Source organism: Oryctolagus cuniculus, chromosome 7, assembly GCF_051225735.1.
Source record: "Oryctolagus cuniculus isolate XC-2025 breed Fujian yellow rabbit chromosome 7, ASM5122573v1, whole genome shotgun sequence".
In the NCBI taxonomy this organism is placed as follows: Eukaryota; Metazoa; Chordata; class Mammalia; order Lagomorpha; family Leporidae; genus Oryctolagus; species Oryctolagus cuniculus.
In genome coordinates this window covers 62,319,033-62,342,363 of record NC_142873.1, presented here as the reverse complement: position 1 = coordinate 62,342,363, position 23,331 = coordinate 62,319,033, and the positions used below count along the sequence as shown (strand labels likewise).

Genomic DNA, 23,331 nt, shown 5'->3' with positions numbered 1-23,331 from the left:
AGGAAGCTGGAATTGGGAGCTGAGCACCAAACCCAGGCACCCAAGTATGGGACATATGCATCCCAACCAGTGTCTTACTAGGCTGAACACCCACCTTGGCACAATTTCTAAAGGAATAATAAACTTCTGGCACAGAAAAATGATTTTTAAAGAATTGACTTTTACGTGTTTATCCATACATTAAGAAGTTTTGTGGACTTCTAGCCTAGTGACTAGAGTTCAGGCTGTGTCACAGGTGAATAAAGAGCTCTCCCTATTGAAGGTAAAAGACTCCCCCTCCTTCAAATATTCTTCAAAAGTAAGTCCTTTCAGTGGCAGAGCCCCTTGCTGATCTCAAAGTGTTTCCCTAGTCCTTTTTGGTAGTTCAGTGGGAACTTTCCTTGGAACATTTGTTGGAACATGGGGAGTATTCAAACCTTGAGAGAACCCAGCAATCCCTTTGTAGCTTGGAACTAGAATTGGTAGGAATTTTTCCAAATAGGGCAGTAACGTCTCTAGCCCAGGTCAGCCCTATATGAGAGTCTTCAAGTTCAGAAGTGCCAATGTAATTCTCTCTAAGGAAACCAGTCAGATTCTCACCCTGTCAAGACTTTCCAGCTCTGTGTAGGCCTAGGCGGATTGGCAGTTGCTCAGGGGGCCCAGGATCCTGCCTGTTCTCATGTCAGAATATTTTCTGGTCTGATTTTTTAAATAAATGTTGTAAGAATTGGCTCAAGCAAATCGTGGGAGCTAACAGCCTGTAATTTTTTGTAGGCTTGTCTGGCAAGATAGAAATCCAGGTAAAAGTTGATGCAGCAGAGGCAGGATGGGTAGGGAATTACTCAAACTCTGTCATCTAAATTGTTAGGATTCCTGGAAACCTTCCTAAAACTGAAATTCAGAGATCCCAAAGTGATCTTTCCAAAACACAGATCTGGTTGTGTCACACCCTCACGTAGACCCACTGAACTGATTCCTTCCTTAGGCTCGTGGAAGGCCCTGTGTCAGCAGGCACCCGCCAATCTCACCATCCTCTTTTCCCCTCAGTTATCTACACCACCACCCTGTTTGCCAACATAGCAAGCTGCTTCTCTGCAGAAAGGCATCCTCTCTCCTATGCCAGTGCCTCTGCCTTCCTCATCTAGCTGAGAAATTACTTACATCGTTAAAGTCTGGAGAGTAAACCTCCTCCACAAGGTCTTTCCTCCACTTAAAGTTTTTATTTAATTATTTGAAAGGCAGAGGGGCAAAGATAGAGATCTACTAACTGTTTCACTCCCCAAATGCCTGCAACATCTGGGGCTGGGCCAGTCTAAAACCAGGAGCCAGGAACTCAGCTGAGCTGGATGGCAAGAACCCAAGTACTTGGGCTATCATCTAGTGCCTCCCAGGTGCATTAGCAGGAAGCTGGTTCAGAAGTGGAGACAGGATTCAATCCCAAGCACTACAGTAGGGGATGTGGTCTGCCAAGCAGTGGCTTACCCCACTGTGCCACGTCGCCATCCCCACCCAGCGCGTGTATTTTAATACTTGCCATATCGTATTTTTTCTTAAAGATTTATTTATTTATTTGAAAGTTAGGGTTATAGAGAGGCAGAGGCAGAAAGAGAGAGAGGTCTTCCAGCTGGTTCACTCCCCAAATGGCCACAACAGTTGAAGCTGGATCAATCTGAAGCCAGGAGCCTGGAGCTTCTTCTGGGTCTCCCACTTGGGTACAAGGGCCTAAGGACTTAGGCCATCTTCTACTGATTTCCCAGGCACATTAGCAGGGTGCTGTATTGGAAATGGAGCAGCTGGGACTCCAGCTGGTACCCATACGGGATGCCAGTGCTGCAGGTGGTGGCTTTACCACTATGCCTCAGCACCGGCCCTCCATTTTGTATTATAACTACTTACTTCTGCCTTATTTATATATTTTGTCTTACGTATTTTTCACCTGCTATACTTTGTACAGTATCGGGCACCTAACTTGGTGTGAGAGCTTAATAAATATTTATTGAATGAATAGACTTTTTGAAAACCAGACGATAAAGGGGTGAGTTAAGATCTGATCCAAAGCAGGAGTAAAGAATTAAGTCTATTTAATTCTTGATATGAACCAATTCTCTGATATCAGATTTTTGTTGGGGTGTGAACCTTGGATTTGGGACCAGATGTTTGGGATACGTAGGGTCTATCTGAAAATGAGAAACCTTGCAGAAGGGCCAGACCACTCCAGGAGCTTACTTGTTTGGCAGCATTTATCGTTCAAATGCACTCAATAGCATTCCTAGAACTGCTGTAACAGCTGTATTACTCAGTTGCTTTCCTTTTGCTTCTGAGCTAAAAGTGGTTCTAGCTTCCAAATATTTCACCCTAATGAAAATGATCACACTCTGTATTCTTTGGAAGGGCCCTAGTTCTGGACACATGTAACTGCATCTAAACCATGCAGTTGATCAGAGAACTACCATAAATGCCATGGCACTAATTTTTGGTACTTTTTTTTTTTTTTTTTTTTTTTTTTGGACAGGCAGAGTGGACAGTGAGAGAGAGAGAGAGAGAGAAAGGTCTTCCTTTGCTGTTGGTTCACTCTCCAATGGCTGCCGCGTGCTGATCCGATGGCAGGAGCCAGGTGCTTCTCCTGGTCTCCCATGGGGTGCAGGGCCCAAGGACTTGGGCCATCCTCCACTGCACTCCCTGGCCATAGCAGAGAGCTGGCCTGGAAGAGGGGCAACCGGGACAGAATCCGGCGCCCCGACCGGGACTAGAACCCGGTGTGCTGGCGCCGCAAGGCAGAGGATTAGCCTAGTGAGCCGCGGCGCCGGCCCTAATTTTTGGTACATTTACTTTGACACTGAATATTAGTCAATTTCTTAAGAACTTTTACTCTCAGTGCTACATTCCATGCTGAGTTGATTTAAGCCACAGATATTGCCCAAATTATAGGTTACCATTAGCAACACTAGCATTAAACTAATTCATGGAGCTTTTGTTGTAATGCAGTATGTAAAGCTGCCACCTGTGATGTTTGGCATCCCATGTAAGCACCAGTTCAAGTCCCAGATGCTGCACTTCAGATCCAGTTCCCTGCTAATGCTCCTGGGAAAGTAGTGGAAGATGGCCCAGGGGTTTGGGCACCTGCCACCTCATGTGGGAGAACCAGTGGAATTCCAGGTTTTGTCCTGGCCTAGCCCCAGCTGTTGAGGCCATTTGGAGAGTGGATCAGCAGATGTCTCTCCCTCTCTTTCTGTAACTCTGCCTTTCAAATAAATGTTTTTTAAAAAATTTAAAGTAATAAAGTGCTTTTTAGTTTACTGCTGTGATAGATTTTTGAGAAAGCAGGATTTCTTTAAAAACCATACTAAAACCTGGCAATTTTATTATAACATAATAATTATACTAAATAAAAAATGCAGGGCATTTTTTGAAGCTATTTGGGGAGTTAAATCAGCAGATGGAAGATCTCTCTCTCTCTCTCTCTGTAACTCTGCCTTTCAAATAAATAACTAAATCTTAAAAAATACTAAAACCCAATTCATTTTTTAAAGAAATATTGAACATAAAAACTGTAATAGTTTTAAGAGAAGAGTGCTGTTAAATGTTATAAAAAATACTGCAGTTCCTCAGTGAACAATCTGTTGTACTTAAAAGATCTATCACTTTGTATCTTATTTTTTCTTGAAAATGAACTTGACAGTTTATAAAAGCTGCAGATTAAAATGCAAATTGACCATTAACTTGTTGGCAGTAATAGTAACATCATGGTGTGACATATTGCAGATCTTTCAGCAAAGAGTACCTCTGTTCCAGATGAACTCGGTGCCTGTGGACATTCTAGAACATCAAGCTATGCAAGCCAGCAGTCAAAAGTATCAGGTAGAGGCTAACATTGAATTGAATTCTTTATTGTTCCAAAAGGACTAGGAACTGCTATGGTGTGGGAGAAAGATGTTAAGTTGCAGGGGATTTGATTTCAGTATTATATCCAAAGTGGTTTTCTCCTACAGGGTATAGTTCATGTCACTCCCGGTCATCTAGTTTCTCAGAGCTGTGCCACAGGAGAAATACCTCGGTGGGAAGTACATCAACAGGAATTGAAAGTATTCTAGAGCCATGTGATGAGATTGAGCCAAAAGTAGCTGAACCCAATCTTGATACAACTGATAAAGAAGATACAGCTTCAGAAAAACTTAACAGGTATCCTTTTATTTTAAAGGATAAATTTAAATTAAACACACACACACACACACACAAAAAAAAAACCTTTGTTTTCATAACATAATAAAAAGGTGGAAAAAATTTAATTCTTTCCAAAGATGTCCAGTGAAACAAGATTCTGTGGAATCTCAGCTGAAGCGAGTTGATGACACCAGAGTGGATGCCGATGATATTGTGGAGAAAATACTACAGAGTCAAGACTTCAGCCTGGATTCCAGTGCAGAAGGTGTGTAGATAACTATTAAGTGAAAATTCCTATAATCCAGGTGGTCAGCGGTAAAGAGGCAGCTGCTTATTTGTAAAATCATTTTATGCCCATAAAAATCTCAAGGTAAAAAAAATTCTCCAGATAACTTGTAGCTTATTTGTTTCTGAGAATAAATATTCCATTTGGAAAACCAGAAAACTTCAGTTAGAAGAGATCAATTTTAAAGAAAACTTTTATTATCTTTCTTAATAATGGCTCTCTCTTCGCTGTGTCTGCATCTGTTGTAAACGCTACAAGTCACTGTTACAAATTGGAGGGTTGGAGTGGTGGTCTTGGAACAATGGTAAAAATGGAATCCTTCATTCCCTCTTTAGCTCTTTCCCCAGAACTGAAAATTTATATGCCACCAATTTGAAAGGTGTAATTATTCTTTCCAGAGTAAACATAGAGTACTTAACAGTGGACCTAGTCTCATTATGTAACTTGTTATAAAGAGAAATAATTAAACCTTACTTGTTTTGCAAATTTGTAGGAAGAGCTGTCCTTGTTACTCAGTTAGAAGAAAGAACTTTCGGGGAGTTGAAGGGAAATAACTGCTATAAAACATGCATTTCATTTTAATTTTGAAGTTTTTTATTTCTTTAACAAGCTGTGTAAAATATGAATTACAATATGAATATTATATGATAATTACTAATTACACCTATAACAAACATTTTAAATGTGTGTTGCAGAAGAAGGACTGAGGTTGTTTGTGGGTCCTGGGGGAAGTACAACCTTTGGCAGTCATCATCTTCCAAATAGGTACGTAGTCCAATCAGTATCTTATTGAAATATATACTAACTTAAGAACAATGCTCATGAGTAGAGGATGAATATTTCACTTTTTTAGTAGACTGGTGCTAGATAATACAAATACTAGTAGTTACTAAGAGAAGAGTTGAGGTTCAGTTTTCCTCATTCAGGGTATCTATCTTTTTTTAAAATTTAATTAATTTATTTGATAAGCAAAGGAATAGAAAGTGAGGCAGAAAGGCAAAGAGAGAACAAGCTCCCATCTGCTGGTTCATGGCCCAAATTCCTGTGATGGCCAGAGCTGAGCTAAAGCCAAAGCCAGAACCCAGGAACCCAGTCCAGGTCTCCTACATGAATGGCAGTAACCCAATCACTTGAGCCATCACTACCGCCTCTCAGGATTTGCACCAGCTGGAAGCTGGAATCAGGTGAGCATTAAATCCAGGCACTCTGATAGAGGGTGCAGGCATCTTACCTGCTAGGCCAAACACCTGTCCTGGCTATTTTCAGCCACTTATCTGTTGTGAACATTTAAACAGCCACTCAGTGACATAAACTGATACTAACCTTTCTTGTACCCTCCTTTACCTATCCCATAGACTTTAACATCCATACTAAGAAAAGTTCTGAAAACCAAACATCATTTGATACTTATTCAGATTCCGATGAAGACAGCTTGCCCCTCTGGTTCTCAGAACTGTATCAAATGGTAGTGAGTCCAGATGCTGAGAACACCTTGGGAATTATGGTCACTTCCTGGCTTGCCCACTGCCTGGTTTCTGCCTTTCTGTGTTCTCCTGATAGTTACTCTTTCTACACATGATTCACGTACAGTCCCTACACAACCACTGAATAAGGCAGAGTTGAAGAGATTGGAGCCCCTTGGACTAAGACAGTTATATTATTCTCATGCCCAAAGCCTGAAAGAATTTTTCAATCATTTCTCCTACCAACAGTCATTTTAAGGAGTCCCTCCTATATGTAGAATCCTGCAAGGTCCAAAAGATACAACAGTAGAGTCTAACAGCAAACACCTAACATCAGCTAACTACAGTCAGATATGATAAGTAGCTAAGAGGGGGAGATACAAAAATGCTATGAGGGAGTAATTTGAAAAGGGGTCTGTAGATGTGGTACAGTTTAGAGCTTTCATTAACTGTCATTGACTCCTCTGCTTACTAAGTTCAGTTGACTGTTTATTGAACCAACTTGTAGACAGAGATGCAAGCAGGAAGGATCCAGCTCTGCCCTCAGCTAGCACACGGAGTTGGCAAATGGAGGCTATGAGCCAAGCTGACCCACTCTTTGTAACGTTTCCTTGGAACACGACAGTGCCTGCTTATTTTTGTTGCCTGTGGCTGCTTTCACTCTACAGAGTTGAGTAATCCAGCAGAGACCGTATGACCCACACAGTCTAATTATTTACTGTTTGATCCTTTCTAGCAGATGAGATAGACAAAGAATTGTAATAATATGGGAAGTGCTGCAATACAGAGAAGTACAGAGAAATCTGAGACAAGAGAGGTGAGACCAGACTCAGCCAAAGAAAACTGCCTGGAATAGTGGACACTTAGAGAGCCTTTGGGAGATTGAAAGATGAGTGGGAACTTGCCAGGCGAGTATGGGAAAGATAAGTAGAATGTATAGGTATAATAATTAAAACATAATTATATAGTAATAAACATTAATCATAGGTAATTTTCAGCATTTGTTGCTTATGGAGCAGGCACACATATTTATTTTATTCATGTCTTACAGTATCTCTTTGAATGCTTACAACATAATTAATCTTTTTTAAATGGAAACAAAAATACAAAGAAGCAGAGATAATTTGTTCAAAGCCTCAAAACTAGTAAGTGGGGCAGGCATTTAGCACAGCAGTTAATATACCACTTGGGATGTGTACATCACAAATGGGAGTCCCTGGTTTGAGTCCTGACTATGCTGCTTCCAGTCCAGCTTTCTGCTGATGCATCCTGGGAAGCAGCAGCTGGGGAGGGCATTGTGGTGCAGCCAGTTAAGCTACTGCTTAGGATGCCTGATCCACACTGGAGTGCCGATTCTGTTCACATCCAGCTCCATGCTATTGCATCTAGGAAGCAGCAGACGATGGCTCAAGTATTTGCGTTCCCGCCACCTATGTGGAAGACTGGAATAGAGTTCCCTGCTCCTGGCTTCAGCCTGGCCCAGCCCTGGCCATTGCAGCCATTTGTGGAGGGAACTAGCGAATGGAAGATCTCTCTTTCTCTCTCTCCCTCTCCTCCCTCCCTCTGTGTGTTACTCTGCTTTTCAAATAAGTAAATCTTTTTTAATCCAAGTACTTGGGACCTTGATACCCACCTGAAAGACCCAGCTGTGAATTCCAGACTCCTGGCTTCAGCCTGACTCAGCTCTACCTGTTGTATGGGCATTTGGGGGATGAACCAGCAGTTGGAAGATCTCTCTCTGTCTATCTCTATCTCTCTGCCTTCCGAGTAAAATGAAAATATATAAATGAATACATTTTTAAATAGAAACAAAGATATAAAGAAGTACCGATCATTTGACCCAAGCCTTAGAACTAGTAAAGGGGAGGGGGTAAGGGGAGTGTGCATTTGGTACAGTATTGAAGATGCCACTTGGGCATCTCCATATCACTCCGTATCACTGTGCCTGGTTTATATCCCAGCTGTTCTGCCTCCAATCCAGATTCCTGCTAGTGTGCATCCTGGGAGGCAGAATATGATGGCTCAAGTACTTGAGTCCCTGCCACCCACATGGGAGACCCAGATCAAGTTCCAGGCTCCCAGATTGAACTTTGCACAGTCCCAGCATTTGTGGGCATCTGAAAAGTAAAATAGCAATGGAAAATTAATCACTCTCTCTTCTTGTCTGTCTCCCTTATTTTCAAATAAATAAACAAAATTTCAATAACATAAAGCTAGAACACCTACCAGTATTAAAAAAAAAAACTAGTAACTGGTAAAACCAAGATTCAAACTCATATCTCCTTGAGTTCAAAGCCCATTGTTCTTAACCACTGTACTTTACTGGCTTTTGAATAATGTAACCTACTTAGACAGTTGCCAATAAACAGATTGTCTGAGAAAAGAGGCAAGTGCAGGGAAGTTTGGGATATGAAGTTGGCAGGTGTCTTGGGGCCAGGTTCTAAAAGGCCTTTGTTGCCATAACATATTATTTTTCTTATGTGTTCAATGGGAAGCCATTGGCCATGACCTCATTTGTCCAGTGGGAAGCTGCCATTTATTCTTACCAGGATGTGACTTATCATACTGGCATTTTAGACAAGTAACTAGCCATGATTTTGAAGGGTAAATGAGAACAAGAGACCAGTGACAGAGAACCTGGAAGGAAAGTAATGTCTGTGAGGACAGTGATAGGAGTGGTGGACAGAACATGGGTTTTGGAGTTCAAGAGTCTTAGATTCACATCCTAGCCAGACCACTTTTGGGGCCTGGGTGAATCAGTCACTTCCATGGGACTTTAGTTCCTCTGTTGGAAAGTGGGGATAATCATGCTTGTCCTTTGGGGTTGTTCTAAAGGGCAGATGACATAATATACTCGGTAAGTCCTGGATATTATCAATTTGAATAGAAGAACAGCAAATATATATATATGCGTGTGTGTGTGTGTGTGTGTGTGTATATATATATATACACACACACACATATATATATATATATATATATATATATATATATATAATTCCAACCAAAGGGAATTTGGATGGTGAATGATAAAAACCAGGCTGTTTGAGGTCAAATCCAGCTCTTCTGTTTATCGATGTCATTCGCCTCTGTAAACCTTGTTTCCTGACCTGTAAGGCAAAAGTGATAAATTACCTCACTCAGGATCTTTGTGCAGACTCAATTAGATAATTTCTGTAAAAGGATTTTTTCAAAAGCACTTAGGTAAAGTCCACAGTATCTGGCACACAGAAGGCTGCTCACCATTAGTGTGTTATTCAAGGGAAAGAAAGATGATTTCTAGCTGAGAGATCATCTGGAACCTAGGATGTAAAGGCATATTGGCTCCCACCCACTTTAAATGAATGTTAGAATGATCACCCGGTCCATGAAAGCCTAAACAGGTCATTAGAGGTTGACATGGTTATTAATATTGGTGCTACAGGGAGACTGGGGAATGTCAGAGATAATGTCTCCTACTGCAAAGAGAACGAGCCATGGTGTGGACAGATGTGGGCTTCATCCCTGTCTTGGCTTAGTGACCTGGCTTAGTCAGCTCCACCCATGATCGTGGCAGACGGCATCTTTTATCTAGCTACCAAAAAAGAAAATTGCATCACTGAGGTTAACAACACAGGCTTACTGGGTTCAGTGTCAGGCTCTACCACTTATAGCTAAGTGTCTTTGGTGTCTTCCCTCTGCCTCAGTATCTTCTCTGTAAAATAGTAGTGTTAATGAAGGTACTTCATAAGATTTATAAGGTTTTTGAATTAAATGGGGCAAGGGGCCAGCATTGTGCAGTGTCAGGTAGCAGACATCTGTACAGATAAAGAAATGGGTAGGGTGATGACTGTAAACAGTAGGCTCTTCCCTGATGCCACACCCACCCCAGCTCTCCTGACCCCTTGGGATGCTTCAGGGCAGGGGTGGGATGCTTCTCACCCACAGATCTAAAGCCAGGTGTCATCTGAAAGACACTGCGCTGCTTCACAGGCTTTAGGACTTTCATCCTGCCAGACCAAGGGGCAGCAGAGGGAGGATGCTGGTTTCATTCCATTATAACATAGGCCCAGGTCCAAGTGCACCAGCAGCAACAGTAAACCCTCTGCCAAGGAGGCCAATGCTTAGCTTAAATAGCCTATCTGGGAATTTACTCACAATGCTTGCAAATTTTAATTCTTTTGGTAAACTTCATATTTCATTAATAGAAGTCAGTTGGTTCAGGCATATTAGGATAATGGCTAAGCTGCTGTAACAAACACCCAAAAATACACTGGGCAGGTTGATGAGAAAAATGTGCCCCAGACGACGAGTCACTGACCCAGGTGCCCTCCATTTGTTACTTCACCGTCCTGATACCCTGCACTGTCAAAGTTGGATTGCCCCCAGTCCAGGGCAAGCAGTTTCCCTTTAAACAAGCAGCACAGAAGTTGGCACACCTCTTCCATTCATTTGTCATAGAAGAAAGCTTAAATATTTGGCCACACCTATAGAGCATCTTCAAAAAGTTCATGGAAAAATGTATAATTTGAAAAGGCTGTGTATGCATATATTTTAAAAATTTTTTGCACTAAAATCAATTTATTTTTAATTCCATTCCCCATTATCTTTTTTTAAAAATCTAGAAATTATCTTTAACCATATCTTTTAAAAAAAACATTTATGTATTTACTTGAAAGTCACAGTTACACAGAGAGAAGGAGAGGCAGAGAGAGAGAGAAGTCTTTGATCCACTGGTTCGCTCTCCAGTTGGCCACAACAGCCAGAGCTGTGCTGATCCGAAGCCAGGAGCCTAGTGTTTCCTGCAGGTCTTCCCACATGGTGTAGGGTTCCAAGGACTTGGGCCAACTTCTACTGCTTTCCCAGGCCATAGCAGAGAACTGGATCAGAAGTGAAACAGCCAGGACTCAAACCGGCGCCCATGTGGGATGCCTGCATTGCAGGCGTCAGCTTTACCCACTATGCCACAGCGCCAGCCCCGCCATTATCTTTTCTGAAGTATGAGAGTTTAGGAATTGTGGTCCTACCCAAGCAGCTTGTACCCATTTAATACCATAAAGAAGGGGGGAATAGATTGAAAGGGACAACTGACAGTCTCTTAAACCTCCTTCAGGCTACTTTCTCTAAATCTGCATTATGCAAGAATAATTTGCAACACTACCACATGTGAAGACAATTGTGTATTGACTTAAAAAAATGCTCAGGCTTTCTAGAAAGGTACATTAAGACACCCCAGGCAGGCATTTGGTATGACAATTCAGATGCCACTTGGGACTCCCTCATCCCATGTCAGAATGCCTGAGTTAAAGTCCTGGGTCCACTACTGCTTCCAGCTTCCTGCTAATGCACATCCTGGCAGGCAGTAGGTGATGGCTTAACCCATGCAAGAGACCCGGATTGAGTTCCTGGCTCCTGGCACAGGCCTGACTGCTGTTGTAGGCATTTGGGGAATAAATCAGTGAATGGGAGATCCATCTCTCTCTCTCTCCCTCCTTCTCCTCTCTCTCCTCCTCTCCCTCTCTCTTCTCCTCCGTCTCCATCTGTGTGTATATGTGTGTATCTGTATTTTAAATAAATAACTAAACAATCTTTTTTAAAGTAGACACCACACATCTGTTAGAACTGAAGACTGTGATCATTAACTCAGTACAAGACCTGATGCACTGCCAGTGTCAGCACAAGGGAACTTCAGAATGTTCTTAGGGACAAAGAATTTTACAAAGAGAAAGAAACGAAATGAAACAAAAACATTCTTAAAAAATGGAAAGAAACAAGTTTATTTTTGTGTAAAATTTTTTAATTTTAACTTTTAATTAGTTTTTAACATCCATTATGATTTATAGACACAATTCTAAGAACATAATGATCTTCCCTTCCTCCTTCCTTCCATCTCCCTTTTTCTCTCTCCTTTTTTTTTTTCTTTTTTGGTTTGTAAGATAACACATTTTAAATTTACATTCCAGTAAAAAGCCTTAATATTTCACTGAATAAAAAGTTTAACAAGTGAAAAAAAACCCTGGTTTAGAGGGAATGTAGACAAAAGGTATAAACAATAATTGCATGGAAAGATGACCATTTCACCCATATACAGTAAATTTTAAGATAATCACAGATCATTAAAACTATAGTCATATAGCATTCTTCACCATTGATTTGACAAAGTTATAAAACAGAGTTTTACAAACTATATTTGCAGCAATACTGATACATATACATTTCTTCTGTTTGTTTTTTAAATTTTAGCTCCCACGTAAGGGAGAACATGCGGTATTTGTATTTCTGGGTCTGGCTTATTTCATTCAACATGATGCCCTCCAGTTGTATCTAATTTACTGCAAATGGGAGCATTTCATTCTTCTTTATAGCTGAATAATATCCCATGGTATATTTATAACACATTTTTTATCCATTCATCTGATGATGGACACCTTGGTTGGTTCCAATTTTTTTTTTTTTTTTTTTTTTTTTTTTTTTTTTTTGACAGGCAGAGTGGACAGTGAGAGAGACAGAGAGAAAGGTCTTCCTTTTGCCATTGGTTCACCCTCCAATGGCCGCTGCGGCCGGCGCACCGCACTGATCCGATGGCAGGAGCCAGGTACTTATCCTGGTCTCCCATGGGGTGCAGGGCCCAAGCACCTGGGCCATCCTCCACTGCACTCCCTGGCCACAGCGGAGAGCTGGCCTGGAAGAAGGGCAACCGGGACAGAATCCGGCGCCCCGACCGGGACTAGAACCCGGTGTGCCGGCGCCGCAAGGCAGAGGATTAGCCAAGTCTATTTCCAGCTTTTTAATAGATCGCCACACTGTTTTCCACAGTGGCTGTACTAATTTACATTCCCACCAACAGTGTGTAAGTGTTCCCCTTTGTCCATGTCCTCGCCAGCGTTTGTTACTCTGTATTTTAGATTTTAGCCATTCTGACAGGAGTGAGGTGACATCTGGTTGTGGTCTTGGTTTGAATTTCCCTGATGGCTAGTGATGCTGAACATTTTTTCATGTATTTGTTGGCCATTTATATTTTGTTTTGAGAAATGTCTATTGAAGTCTTTGCCCATTTCTCAACTGTATTGGTTGGTTTTTTGTTGTTGAGTTTTTTAAGTTGCTAATGTATTCCGGATATTAATCCTTTGTCAGATGGGTATTTTGCAAATATTTTTTCCCATTCTGTTGGTTGTCTCTTCAGTCTGTTGATGTTTCCTTTGCTGTGCAAAAGCTTCTGAGTTTGATATAATCTCATTTGTTTAATTTTGCTTTTTGTTGCCTGTGTTTTGGGGGTCTTGTCCAAGAAGTTAACTCCTACACTAATGTCTTAGAGTGTTTCCCCTACATTTTATTCCAGCAGTTTCATAGTCTCAGGTCTTAAATTTAGGTCTTTGATCCATCTTGAGTTGAATTTTTTTTTTTTTTTTTTTTTTTTTTTTTTTTTGACAGGCAGAGTGGACAGTGAGAGAGAGAGAGAGAAAGGTCTTCCTTTGCCGTTGGTTCACCCTCCAATGGCTGCCGCGGCCGGCGCGCTGCGGCCGGCGCACCGCGCCTATCCGATGACAGGAGCCAGGAGCCAGGTGCTTTTCCTGGTCTCCCATGGGGTGCAGGGCCCAAGCACCTGGGCCATCCTCCACTGCACTCCCGGGCCACAGCAGAGGGCTGGCCTGGAAGAGGGGCAACCGGGACAGAATCCGGCGCCCCAACCGGGACTAGAACCCGGTGTGCCGGCGCCGCTAGGCGGAGGATTAGCCTAGTGAGCCGCGGCGCCGGCCTTGAGTTGAATTTTGTATATGGTGAGAGGCATGGATCTAATTTCATTTTTCTACATATTTACATCCAGCTTTGCAAGCCCCATTTGTTGAAGAAATTATCCTTATTCCTTTGTATGGTCTGAGCACTTTTGTCAAAAATCAGTTGGCTGTGTGTCTGGATTCATTTCTGGGCTCTCTATTGTGTTCCTTTGACCTGTGATTTTTCTTGTTCAGGATCGCGTTAGCTGTTCTGGATCTTTTGTGATTCCATATGAATTTTAGAATTGCTTTTTCTAATTCTGTGAAGAATGTCATTAGTATTTTGATAGGGATTGCATTGAACCTATAGATGGCTTTAGGTAGTATAGACATTTTAGTGATATTGATTCTTCCCATCCATGAGCAAAGAATATCTTTCCATTTTGTATGTGTGTCTTTGATAATTTAAAATCCATGAGGAAGAAGGATCTTCAAATAGTTCATGGAAAAAATGCATATTATGTTGCTACTTAGAACCATTCTAAATACTGCAGCTGAAAATGTTGAAGTCTTTTTTTTTCCCCCTTGCTGTTGTTTTAGGGTAGGGTCTAGTGCTTATGAACAAGTTGTCATCAAACGCTAGAAGACAAGCTGATAAGCAGAAACTTCCCCCTGGATTTAAAGTATGGGCAGTTGATGTGTCCAGCATTTTGTTCAAGCTGCTCAGAGAAAATGAACCTATGTAAATGAAGTTCATCTGTCAAGAGGAAAGCTGATGCTGATTTCTTCTTGGAGAGTGCCCACCAACCATCCTTTCCCTCCCACAAGCAGGGATCATCATCCGAATGCGAGTCTCCAGCGTGCCAGGGAGTGCACCGCTCCCGTGGTCCTGTACGTGCAGGTGAAAAGCCTGCTCTTGCTTTCAGAACATCCCAGTGAGGAAAACAGCACTTTGATGCATCTGCATTTATTATTCAGGTGTAAAATCTATGACAATGGTGCTCAACAGGTTTGGGCTCCATGTTTTCATTTCAGTTTTACATTTGAGAGACAATAGTGAATATAATTTAAAGCCTATAAATTCCATCAAGATAATTGTGCTCCTGTTAAGGAAATCTTACATATTATACTACCTACAAGTATTATAGTAAGTTTATTAACTCTTTTTGATTGATATAAAATGTGAGTGTTCATGCTTTGGGGAAATGTTATATTACAATTTAAACATGTAAAATGCTTAATAATCATTCTGAATATAATCATCATAAATCAAAATGGCAAATGTGTTTAAGTCAGAGATAAGTGAATGAACGTGACACATTATTATGCAGTATATGTTGTTGCTTATTGTTAATACAGGTGAGCTGCAGAGCCCCCACCAGCATATATGGTATAGGAGACTCAAAATAAGTGTACTGTTGACTGTTAGGCTACCATTAGGCATCCAAACAGAAGAGCTCTTTTAAATAACTGAACGTTAAGATATGAAGGTTTGAGAAATCAAAATTTTGAACCAGAGGGAAACGGTGAATGATGGAAACAGAGCAGCCTTTTCCGTGTAAATTCAGGCTTGTCTGAAAATGAAAACCACCCTGTCACGGTAGCGGGTAGAAGACAGGGACAGCTGCCTGATGCTCCTGATGCAGACCCAAGGTTCCATTCTGCGTGGCCAGGTGTCACTTGTATGTTTTCTCCCTTACAGTATCTGAGGTTGGTTGTTTTTCGGGGCACGAGTAGAATATAACATAGAATTTGTAAAATCACAGTATGTGGTCTAGATCCAGTTTAATAGCACAGCAGATAAACCTTAAGAGTTTTTCTGATCCAAAACAACAGTTTCCACTTCTTGGAATCCCTTAGTCTTTAAAGAAAGATGGATTGTATAGAAATAGCATTTCCCAGTCTTTACTTCCAAAATCATGCCCAAGAATGACAATAATATTTCAGAATAGAATTACTTTGGTTGAAGTATTTTCATATTGGCAAAATAAGGGAGAAATTATATTATTTTTAATATTCAAATATAAAGGTTTGGAGATTTTTGAATAGTTCCTGTTAGGACTTATTTTTTTTTTAATATTTCAAGGATTGGATTGGATATTCTACATTAAAATCAAACACTATTTTTACAAGTAGATTCTGAAGTTTTTAAAATGACACTCTGTTTTAGAATATTTTGAATGTTAAAAGAGAATCATCTGGTCATTAGTTATACTTTTTATTTTTTAAGATTTATTTTGAAGAGGGCTGGCGCCGTGGCTCACTTGGTTAATCCTCCGCCTGCGGCACCAGCATCCCCTATGGGCGCTGAGTTCTAGTCCCGGCTGCTCCTCTTCCAGTCCAGCTCTCTGCTGTGGCCCGGGAAGGCAGTGGAGGATGGCCCAGGTGCTTGGGTTCCTGCACCCGCATGGGAGACCAGGAGGAAGCACCTGACTCCTGGCTTCGGCTTGGCGCAGTGCGCCGGCCATAGCAGCCATTTTGGGGGTGAACCGACGGAAGGAAGACCTTTCTCTCTGTCTCTCTCTCTCTCACTGTCTAACTCTGCCTGTCAAATTTACTTTGAAAAAATACATTGACCTGAACATTTTAGTCTAACCAAGGAAAAGTAGTAAAGACTTGTTCTCTTTCTTCAAGTAAAATTCATTATATATTATGGAAAGCATCAAAGAAAGTTTTTAATAGAAAGATGAAGGATTGTTTAAAGAAATATTTATTATGACTTTTTAAAGCATATTTTTCTATTTTCAAAATATTATTTCTTAGCTATATTTTTATTGACACTTCTGTACATGTTTTTGTGCTTTTAAAAATAATCAATGTATATTATAAGTGGGGTCCATTGAGGACATTTGTCAGAAATACTAAAGGTGCTAGGATCAGGGCAGGACCCTTGTCCACCTGTCTCTCTCCTCCTTGGCTGTCCTTGGCCTGGTGACCTTTATGTAAGACTGACTCTCAGTATGCAGAATAGTACAGGATTCTTCAACTGTGAAGAGATTTTGAAAAGTATAAACTTCATGGCCTTATAATTTTAGCAGCTATCAATTAAATTTATTTTGTAGTAGTAAATATAACGAATATTTTACTGAATATCAACATTGATTAGAAAAAGAAAGAATTAATGGTAATGTCCTCTGAGGTCAGTGGAAGCTTGAATTCACTCTGTTCCATCCCTGTGAGCCTGCTTTGCCCTCAGATTTCAGCACAACCACTTCAAAGTATGCGTTGAGAGCTGCCTATTCGTCTGCCTTACTTTCTAGTTTTTCTTTTTAGAGCTTGCATTGCTAATATTTTAACCCTGTGGCTATTGAAAAAATCTATTTATCAAATACCAAGTCCACTTTTGATTCCATTTTGAGTTTTGAAAATTTAGATTCTTAATAATTGGCTTTTTAAATGTTAAAGTCAAATTTACAATCACCTAGTCTTGGAGAATTTGTAGATGTATAAGACTTCTGATTCTCTCCTAGAGATAAAGGCTAATCATATTTCAAAGCTGTATATCTATGGAGAGATAAATTACAGTCTTATGTATCTTGTTTGGGAGAAGGCACAGGCCAGCCTGGAGACCAGCTCCCTGGGACTTGAGCTGGTAACTGAGGGGAATACAGGGGAGAGAAGGTGCATTTTAATGGTTTACTCCCCTTGGTGATTTTGAAGTTCTCTGTGTTCAAACAAACTAATGTGGATTTGTGCTTATGATTTGAAAAAGTCTTGACCAAGAATCCCAAACTCCACCATCCCATTCCAGTGTAAAACTAGCAGAACAGGGGGCAGGCATAATGGTGCAGTAGGTTAAGCCACTGCTTAGGATGCTCACATCTATGACCAAGTGCCAGTGTGAGTCCTGGCTGCTCTGCTTCCCGGCCAGCTGCCTGCTAATGTGCCTGGAAGGATAGCAGATGATGATCCAAATACTTGGGTCCCTGCTACCCGCCTGGCCCAGCTCTGGCTATTGTGAGCTTTTGGGGAGTGAACAGGGCAGATGGAAGATCTTGCTTGCACTCGCTCTCTGTCACTCTCTCTTTCATAGGAACAAATACATCTTTAAAAAAAATCAGAGTAATATCTAAAATAGAGTCTTCTGTATATGCTTTTTTTGTACAAAACTATGGGCCACAGAGGTCAACCACTTAGCCCGTTTGTGGCTAGAAAGAAAACAACCTCTGCTAACCACCAGTCAAAACATATCCAAATTCCAGGGGCAGTAAGTTTTAATAAAGCATGCAGGAGTAGTTTTAGGCTTTCAGATTTCCGTGCTGACTAGACCACTGTGTAAGCTCAAGCTGACAGTATTATTAAACATTTTATTGAAGTGTCACATCACACTTCTCTGAGACAGACAGGGCTCTTAGGTCTGGGGCAGGAGTGGGGGTGCATTTTATTTTCTTAATGCTCTTTAACTTGGCCAGTTCAGGAATTTTGCCTGCTCAGCTCTCTTGTTCTCTCCAATGGTACGTTTTGTGACTGTAATCAAGCACTGAAGATGAAATTGTGTTATGCCACTACTCATGTGTTGGCCTAGGTACTATGCATAATGTTCATAGCTGAGATGTTCAAGAACATGAAGTCTAAAATATACAGGATAGGATATACCTGCGTTAAGCCAGATGTAAGACTGCTCTGGAAACAGACGCCTTATTTTATTCCCTTGTATGTGCTTTCCATATGGTGTGTACACAGTATCTTTTAGATGGTTATGTGGGTGGTCTGCATAGCTACTCCCACATACCACGAAGCTGACAAAGCCGTTTACTCCACATAGTCATGTTTTCAGATGTTTATGTTTACCTTAGGTATATAACAAAAAGTTTCTCCTACTGGCAATACTCATTGACCAAATCCATGCAGGAGAAGACATTTAGAGTTCATACAAGTTAATGGTTTTTTTAAAATACATCTTATTTTAAGGATCACCTTCCTCGTGTGTTTATTTGATCCTTTGGAAGTTGATACAGTGTGTGGTTAATCATGCAAATGTGTTTGTAAGATTTTATTGAAGTGATTCCATTAGTATTCTAATACTTGGAGAATGACCTTCATATTTATGTATTTCTTTGTTTCAAATGTACAATGATAAATCCTGGATTTTTTTTTACAAAAAGCAATTTTTAATTTGTAAAGTGTTAATAATAAAGGTGAATCTTACGTATGTTCAATAAAAACCATATATTAAAAGACTGCATTTTTTGTATGTTTTTAAACAATCAATTAAGGGGTAGGCCTTTGGCATAGCAGTTAAGTCAGCACTTGGGACACATAATCCCACATCAGAGTACACGATTTGAGTTCCAGCTCCTCTGCTTCCAATCCAGCTTCCTGCTAACAGGTACCCTGGGAGGTAGCAGGTAATGAGTGGTTCAAGTACTCAGGTCCCTGCCACACACAGGGGAGATCCAGACTGAATTCCGAGCTCCTGGTTTCTGTTGCAGGCATTTAGGGGGTGAACTAGGGTTGAAAGGTCTCTCTCCATCTCTCTGTCTCTCTGCTTTTCCAATAAAATGAAAATAAATAAGCAGAAATTTTTAAAGAAATCAATTCGTTCAGAAAATTGTGTGAGACTAGGAAAGCAGAAGTGAGAAGACCACTACAACTTTTTCGCAGAGGGTTTCCTTTCATTAAGTTCCAGGTCATGAGAAAGGACTTCTCCTGGGAAGCCCTTGCAGCACTGGGGACACAGGTGTGAAGTGAGACAAACTTGACTCTACATAAAGCTTCTGCACATACAAGAGGGCTTCAAAAAGTTAGTGGGAAATGGAATTAAAAGATAAGTTACAGTGGGAAAATCTTTTTTTAAAGATTTATTTATTTGAAAGGCAGAGTTGGCAGGTAGGGGTGGAGGTGTTGGAGAGACAGATTTTCCATGCACTGGTTCATTCCCAATATGGCTGCAGTGGCCAGAGCTGGGCCAATTCCAAGAAGGAGCCAGAAGCTTCTTCTGGGTCTCCCACATGGGTGTAGGGCCCCAAGCACTTGGGCCATCTTCTGCTGCTTTCCCAGGCACATTAGCAGGGAGCTGGAATGGAAGTGGCAGGGCCAGGCCAAAGCCAGAATCCACCCACGGGGTGCAGGGGGAGATCCAGATGGAGTTTCTGGTTCTTGGCTTAGGCCAGGCCCAGGTCAGGCTGTTGCAGCCATTCATCTGTCTCTCTTTCTCTGTCACTCTACTTTTCAAATAAATCTAAAAGAAAAACCTTGTATTTAACATTTATTGTACAAATTTTTATGACCTCCAGCTCCTACTAATTTACTTGCTAGATCTCAACAATATTCCTAATTGCCACCCCCCTTTCCTGGCGATCCCTAAAGATGGCCATCAAGTTGGGAACCACATGTACTGCAGTTGTCACCTAGCACCCCTCAGGAAGGCAGGGTCCATTGTTCTCCAAATCCTTAAAAGCTTCCTCAGTGCCACTGCTCCCCACACAGCCTCCACAGGGCCAGGCGCACGGCAGTCACTGTTGCTGTTGGCACTTTCACGCTAAAGGAAGGTACTGATGGGCTCCTTGATGGCCTCCTTGGGACTGGTGCTGTGGCCTGGCAGGCTGAGCCACTACCTGTGACACCAGAATGCCGTATGAGTGATGGTTTGAGTTCCTCTTGCTCCACTTCCTATCCAGCTCCCTGCTAATGTGCCTGGGAAAGCAGCTGAAGATGGCCAAAGTGCTTGGACCTCTGCACCCACAAGGGAGACCCAGATGGGATTCCAAGCTTCTGGCTTCAGCCTAATCCAGCCCTGGCCATTGCAGTCATTTGGGGAATGAACTGATAGATGATCTCTCTCTTCCTGTCTGTAACTTTTTTTTTTTTTTTTTTTTTTTTGGAAGGCAGAGTGGACAGTGAGAGAGAGAGAGACAGAGAGAAAGGTCTTCCTTTTGCCGTTGGTTCACCCTCCAATGGCCACCATGGCTGGCGTGCTGCGGCTGGCACACCGCGCTGATCCAATGGCAGGAGCCAGGTGCTTCTGGTCTCCCATGGGGTGCAAGGCCCAAGCACTTGGGCCATCCTCCACTGCACTCCCTGGCCACAGCAGAGAGCTGGCCTGGAAGAGGGGCAACCAGGACAGAACCCGGCGCCCCAACCAGGACTAGAACCCGGTGTGCCAGCGCTGCTAGTTAGAGGATTAGCCTATTGAGCCGCGGCGCCAGCCTGGTCCTGAGGTTTCTGTCTTACAAGCTATGTGGCCCATTCAAATAGTTATCACTTAAAATTAAAAGAGGAACAATCTGACTCCCAAAAAGACCGATGGATCTTGAAAAATTGGAGTTCACTCACAGTGACTTGGGAAGAAGCCTTTGATAATTGTCTCTATGGAGCAAACTATTCAGGGACACTTCATTTCTTCACCACCTCCATATGAGCAACTTGACTTCAGCATGAACTATTGCACACTGTTTTGTAAAGGCACAGGAAATCAATAGTGTACAGAAATAAAATATATTGCCAGTGATAAAGGTACATGAAAAATACGGTAAATGGCATTTTGGTGAAATAACAGCATCACAAAAGGGCGCCTTATCCACTGGAATTCTATGATGAATGGTGAGCACCTGCTCCCTTCCAGAGAAGCAGGATTTATGACCTGGAAGATCCCAACAGGCTGTGTGAAGGCAGGAACTAAGGGTGAATATTTTGAGTCCCTAACAAGAGGTTTAGTTAAAAATTTTACATGGCTGTAAACTGTCTGAATCTTCTCTTGTAATTAAAATTCTCTAAGGTGGTTATAGAAAAAATTGTGCTGTTGGGGCCTCCACCTGCAGTGCCAGCATCCCAATGGGCACTGGTTCTAGTCCCAGCTGCTCCACTTCCAATCCAGCTCTCTGCTATGGCCTGAGAAAGCAGAAGATGGCCCAAATCCTTGGGCCCCTGCACCCATGTGGGAGACCTGGAAGAAGCTCTTGGCTCCAGATAAGCCCAGTTCCAGCCATTGTAGCCACTGGGGGAGTAAACCAGCTGATAAAAAGCTCTGTCTCTCCCTCTCTCTGTAACTCTGTCTTTCAAATAAATCTTTAAAAAAAACCAGTCCACAAAGTATGAACAAAATCTGTCAGCTGCCTTTTTTTAACATATAAGTGAACATGTTTACAGCACTCATTCACATGCTGCCTATGGGTGCTTTTACTGAGGGCTGCTGGGCTCTGTGAAGAGCATTTGCTGACCCCTGGTGATAGATTGCCAGGGCACCTTTCAGTGTGCAAGGAGAGACCCATGTCATAGCAGAAAGGAAAAGACAAACTTCAAGAATGTAGGTTCAGGGACCAGCATTGTGGCACAGCTGTGGTTAAGCCACAGCTTATGACACTGGCTTCCCATATCGGAGAGCCAGTTTGAGTCCCAGCTGCTCCATCTCCAATCCGGGCTCCTGCTAATGCACCTGGGAAAGCAGCAGCAAATGGCCCAAGTGCTTGGGTCCCTGTACACACAGGGGAAACCCAGACAGAGTTCCAGTTCTCTGGCTTCAGCCTGGCCCAGCCCCAGCCATTGTGGCCAGTTGGGAAGTAAACCAATAGATTGAAGCTCTGCCTCTCAAATAAATCTTTAGGTGGAAAAAAGGAGAATGAGGGTATAGATGTCGCAGAAAGACACGGAGAGGCAGCTCCACATGCACTGGAGGGCATCTGGGTCGGGGATTCATTTGATTGGGCTTCAACAAAGGTCATGGGTTAGCTGGAAACAGCTCCCCCTGGCGAGAACGCATGGCTCTCACACACTAGAGGTGATGGGTAGAACGTCCCTGGGGAAGGCTGTGCAGAGGCCTGGATGGGCGAGGCCAGCCAGCCCTCAGTGTGGGGCAGACACACCTCCAGGAGGCAGACAGGTCTGAGCACTGGCAGGACATCAGTGTAGGTACGTGGCAGCCTGAGAAATCCACTGGTTCATGGTGACAGGACTGAAACACCGTTCTCTTCCAGGATCCCGCCTCTCTCCATCCCCTCATCAAGTCTACTCTCCATTTACTTAACCCTTCCACACTCAGCCTGACAATGACCGCCCCAGGAGGCCTTTCCCAGGCACCACCCCCGCACTGCCACACAGCCCACTGCAGAGGCTGAGCTGTCACGGCCGTGGCACACGGTTGCCAAGATGTCCTTTCTCCCCTTCGTCTTTGTCAGGCCCCAAGTGGGCACATGGCTTCCAAGTAAAGACCACACTTCCCAGCTTCCTTTGCTGCCATGTGTGGCCACGAGACTCCATTCTGGTCAACATGAAGTGAGCAGCTGTGTTGCCTAACAACTCGGAGCAGTATTTACCAGACAGCTTGCCTCTGGCCCATTTCTCTTCTCTTCCTTCCTGCTGATTTGGAATACACAAGTGGTAGCTGCAGTTGAAACTCCCAGTTTTGTCCTCCAGGTGGCGTGCTAAAAATATGCCCCCCAAGCAGGGCAGACATCTGGGCGCCTAGGGTAGGCTGGTGCAGTACCTGGCCAGCTCCCCTCTGGGCCCATGTGCCTCATTTAGATCATTGTTTCTAGGGTTTCTAGGCATTGTAGCACAGCGGGTTGAACCACTGCCTGAGATGCTCCTACAACACTGGTTCAAGTCCCAGCTGCCCCATTTCTGACCCAGCTCTCTGCTAATGTTCCTGGGAAAGCAGCAGCAAACGGCCCAAGTGCCTGACCTCCTGCCACCCACGTGAATCACCTGGATGGAGTTTCAGGCTCCCGGCTTCGGCCTGGCCCAGCTCCAACCATTGTGGCCATGTGGGAAGTGAACCAATGGTTTGAAGATCTTTCTTCCCCCAATTCTG

At 42.6% G+C, this 23,331-nt stretch overlaps 1 protein-coding gene across 2 annotated transcripts in view; it reads left to right on the top strand.

Moving 5' to 3' along the window:
- Window positions 1-18,764, top strand: part of EEIG2 (EEIG family member 2) — a 78,439-nt gene extending 59,675 nt beyond the window's left edge. For both annotated transcript variants that reach the window (XM_002715816.6, XM_089300256.1), the window contains 5 exons: window positions 3,742-3,837; window positions 3,969-4,158; window positions 4,278-4,405; window positions 5,122-5,191; window positions 14,184-18,764. In XM_002715816.6, coding sequence (XP_002715862.4) covers window positions 3,742-3,837; window positions 3,969-4,158; window positions 4,278-4,405; window positions 5,122-5,191; window positions 14,184-14,226 — 527 coding nt within the window. In that variant the 3' untranslated portion in view covers window positions 14,227-18,764. The remainder of the gene's footprint in view (window positions 1-3,741; window positions 3,838-3,968; window positions 4,159-4,277; window positions 4,406-5,121; window positions 5,192-14,183) is intronic.
- The last annotated feature ends 4,567 nt before the right edge of the window (window positions 18,765-23,331 follow it).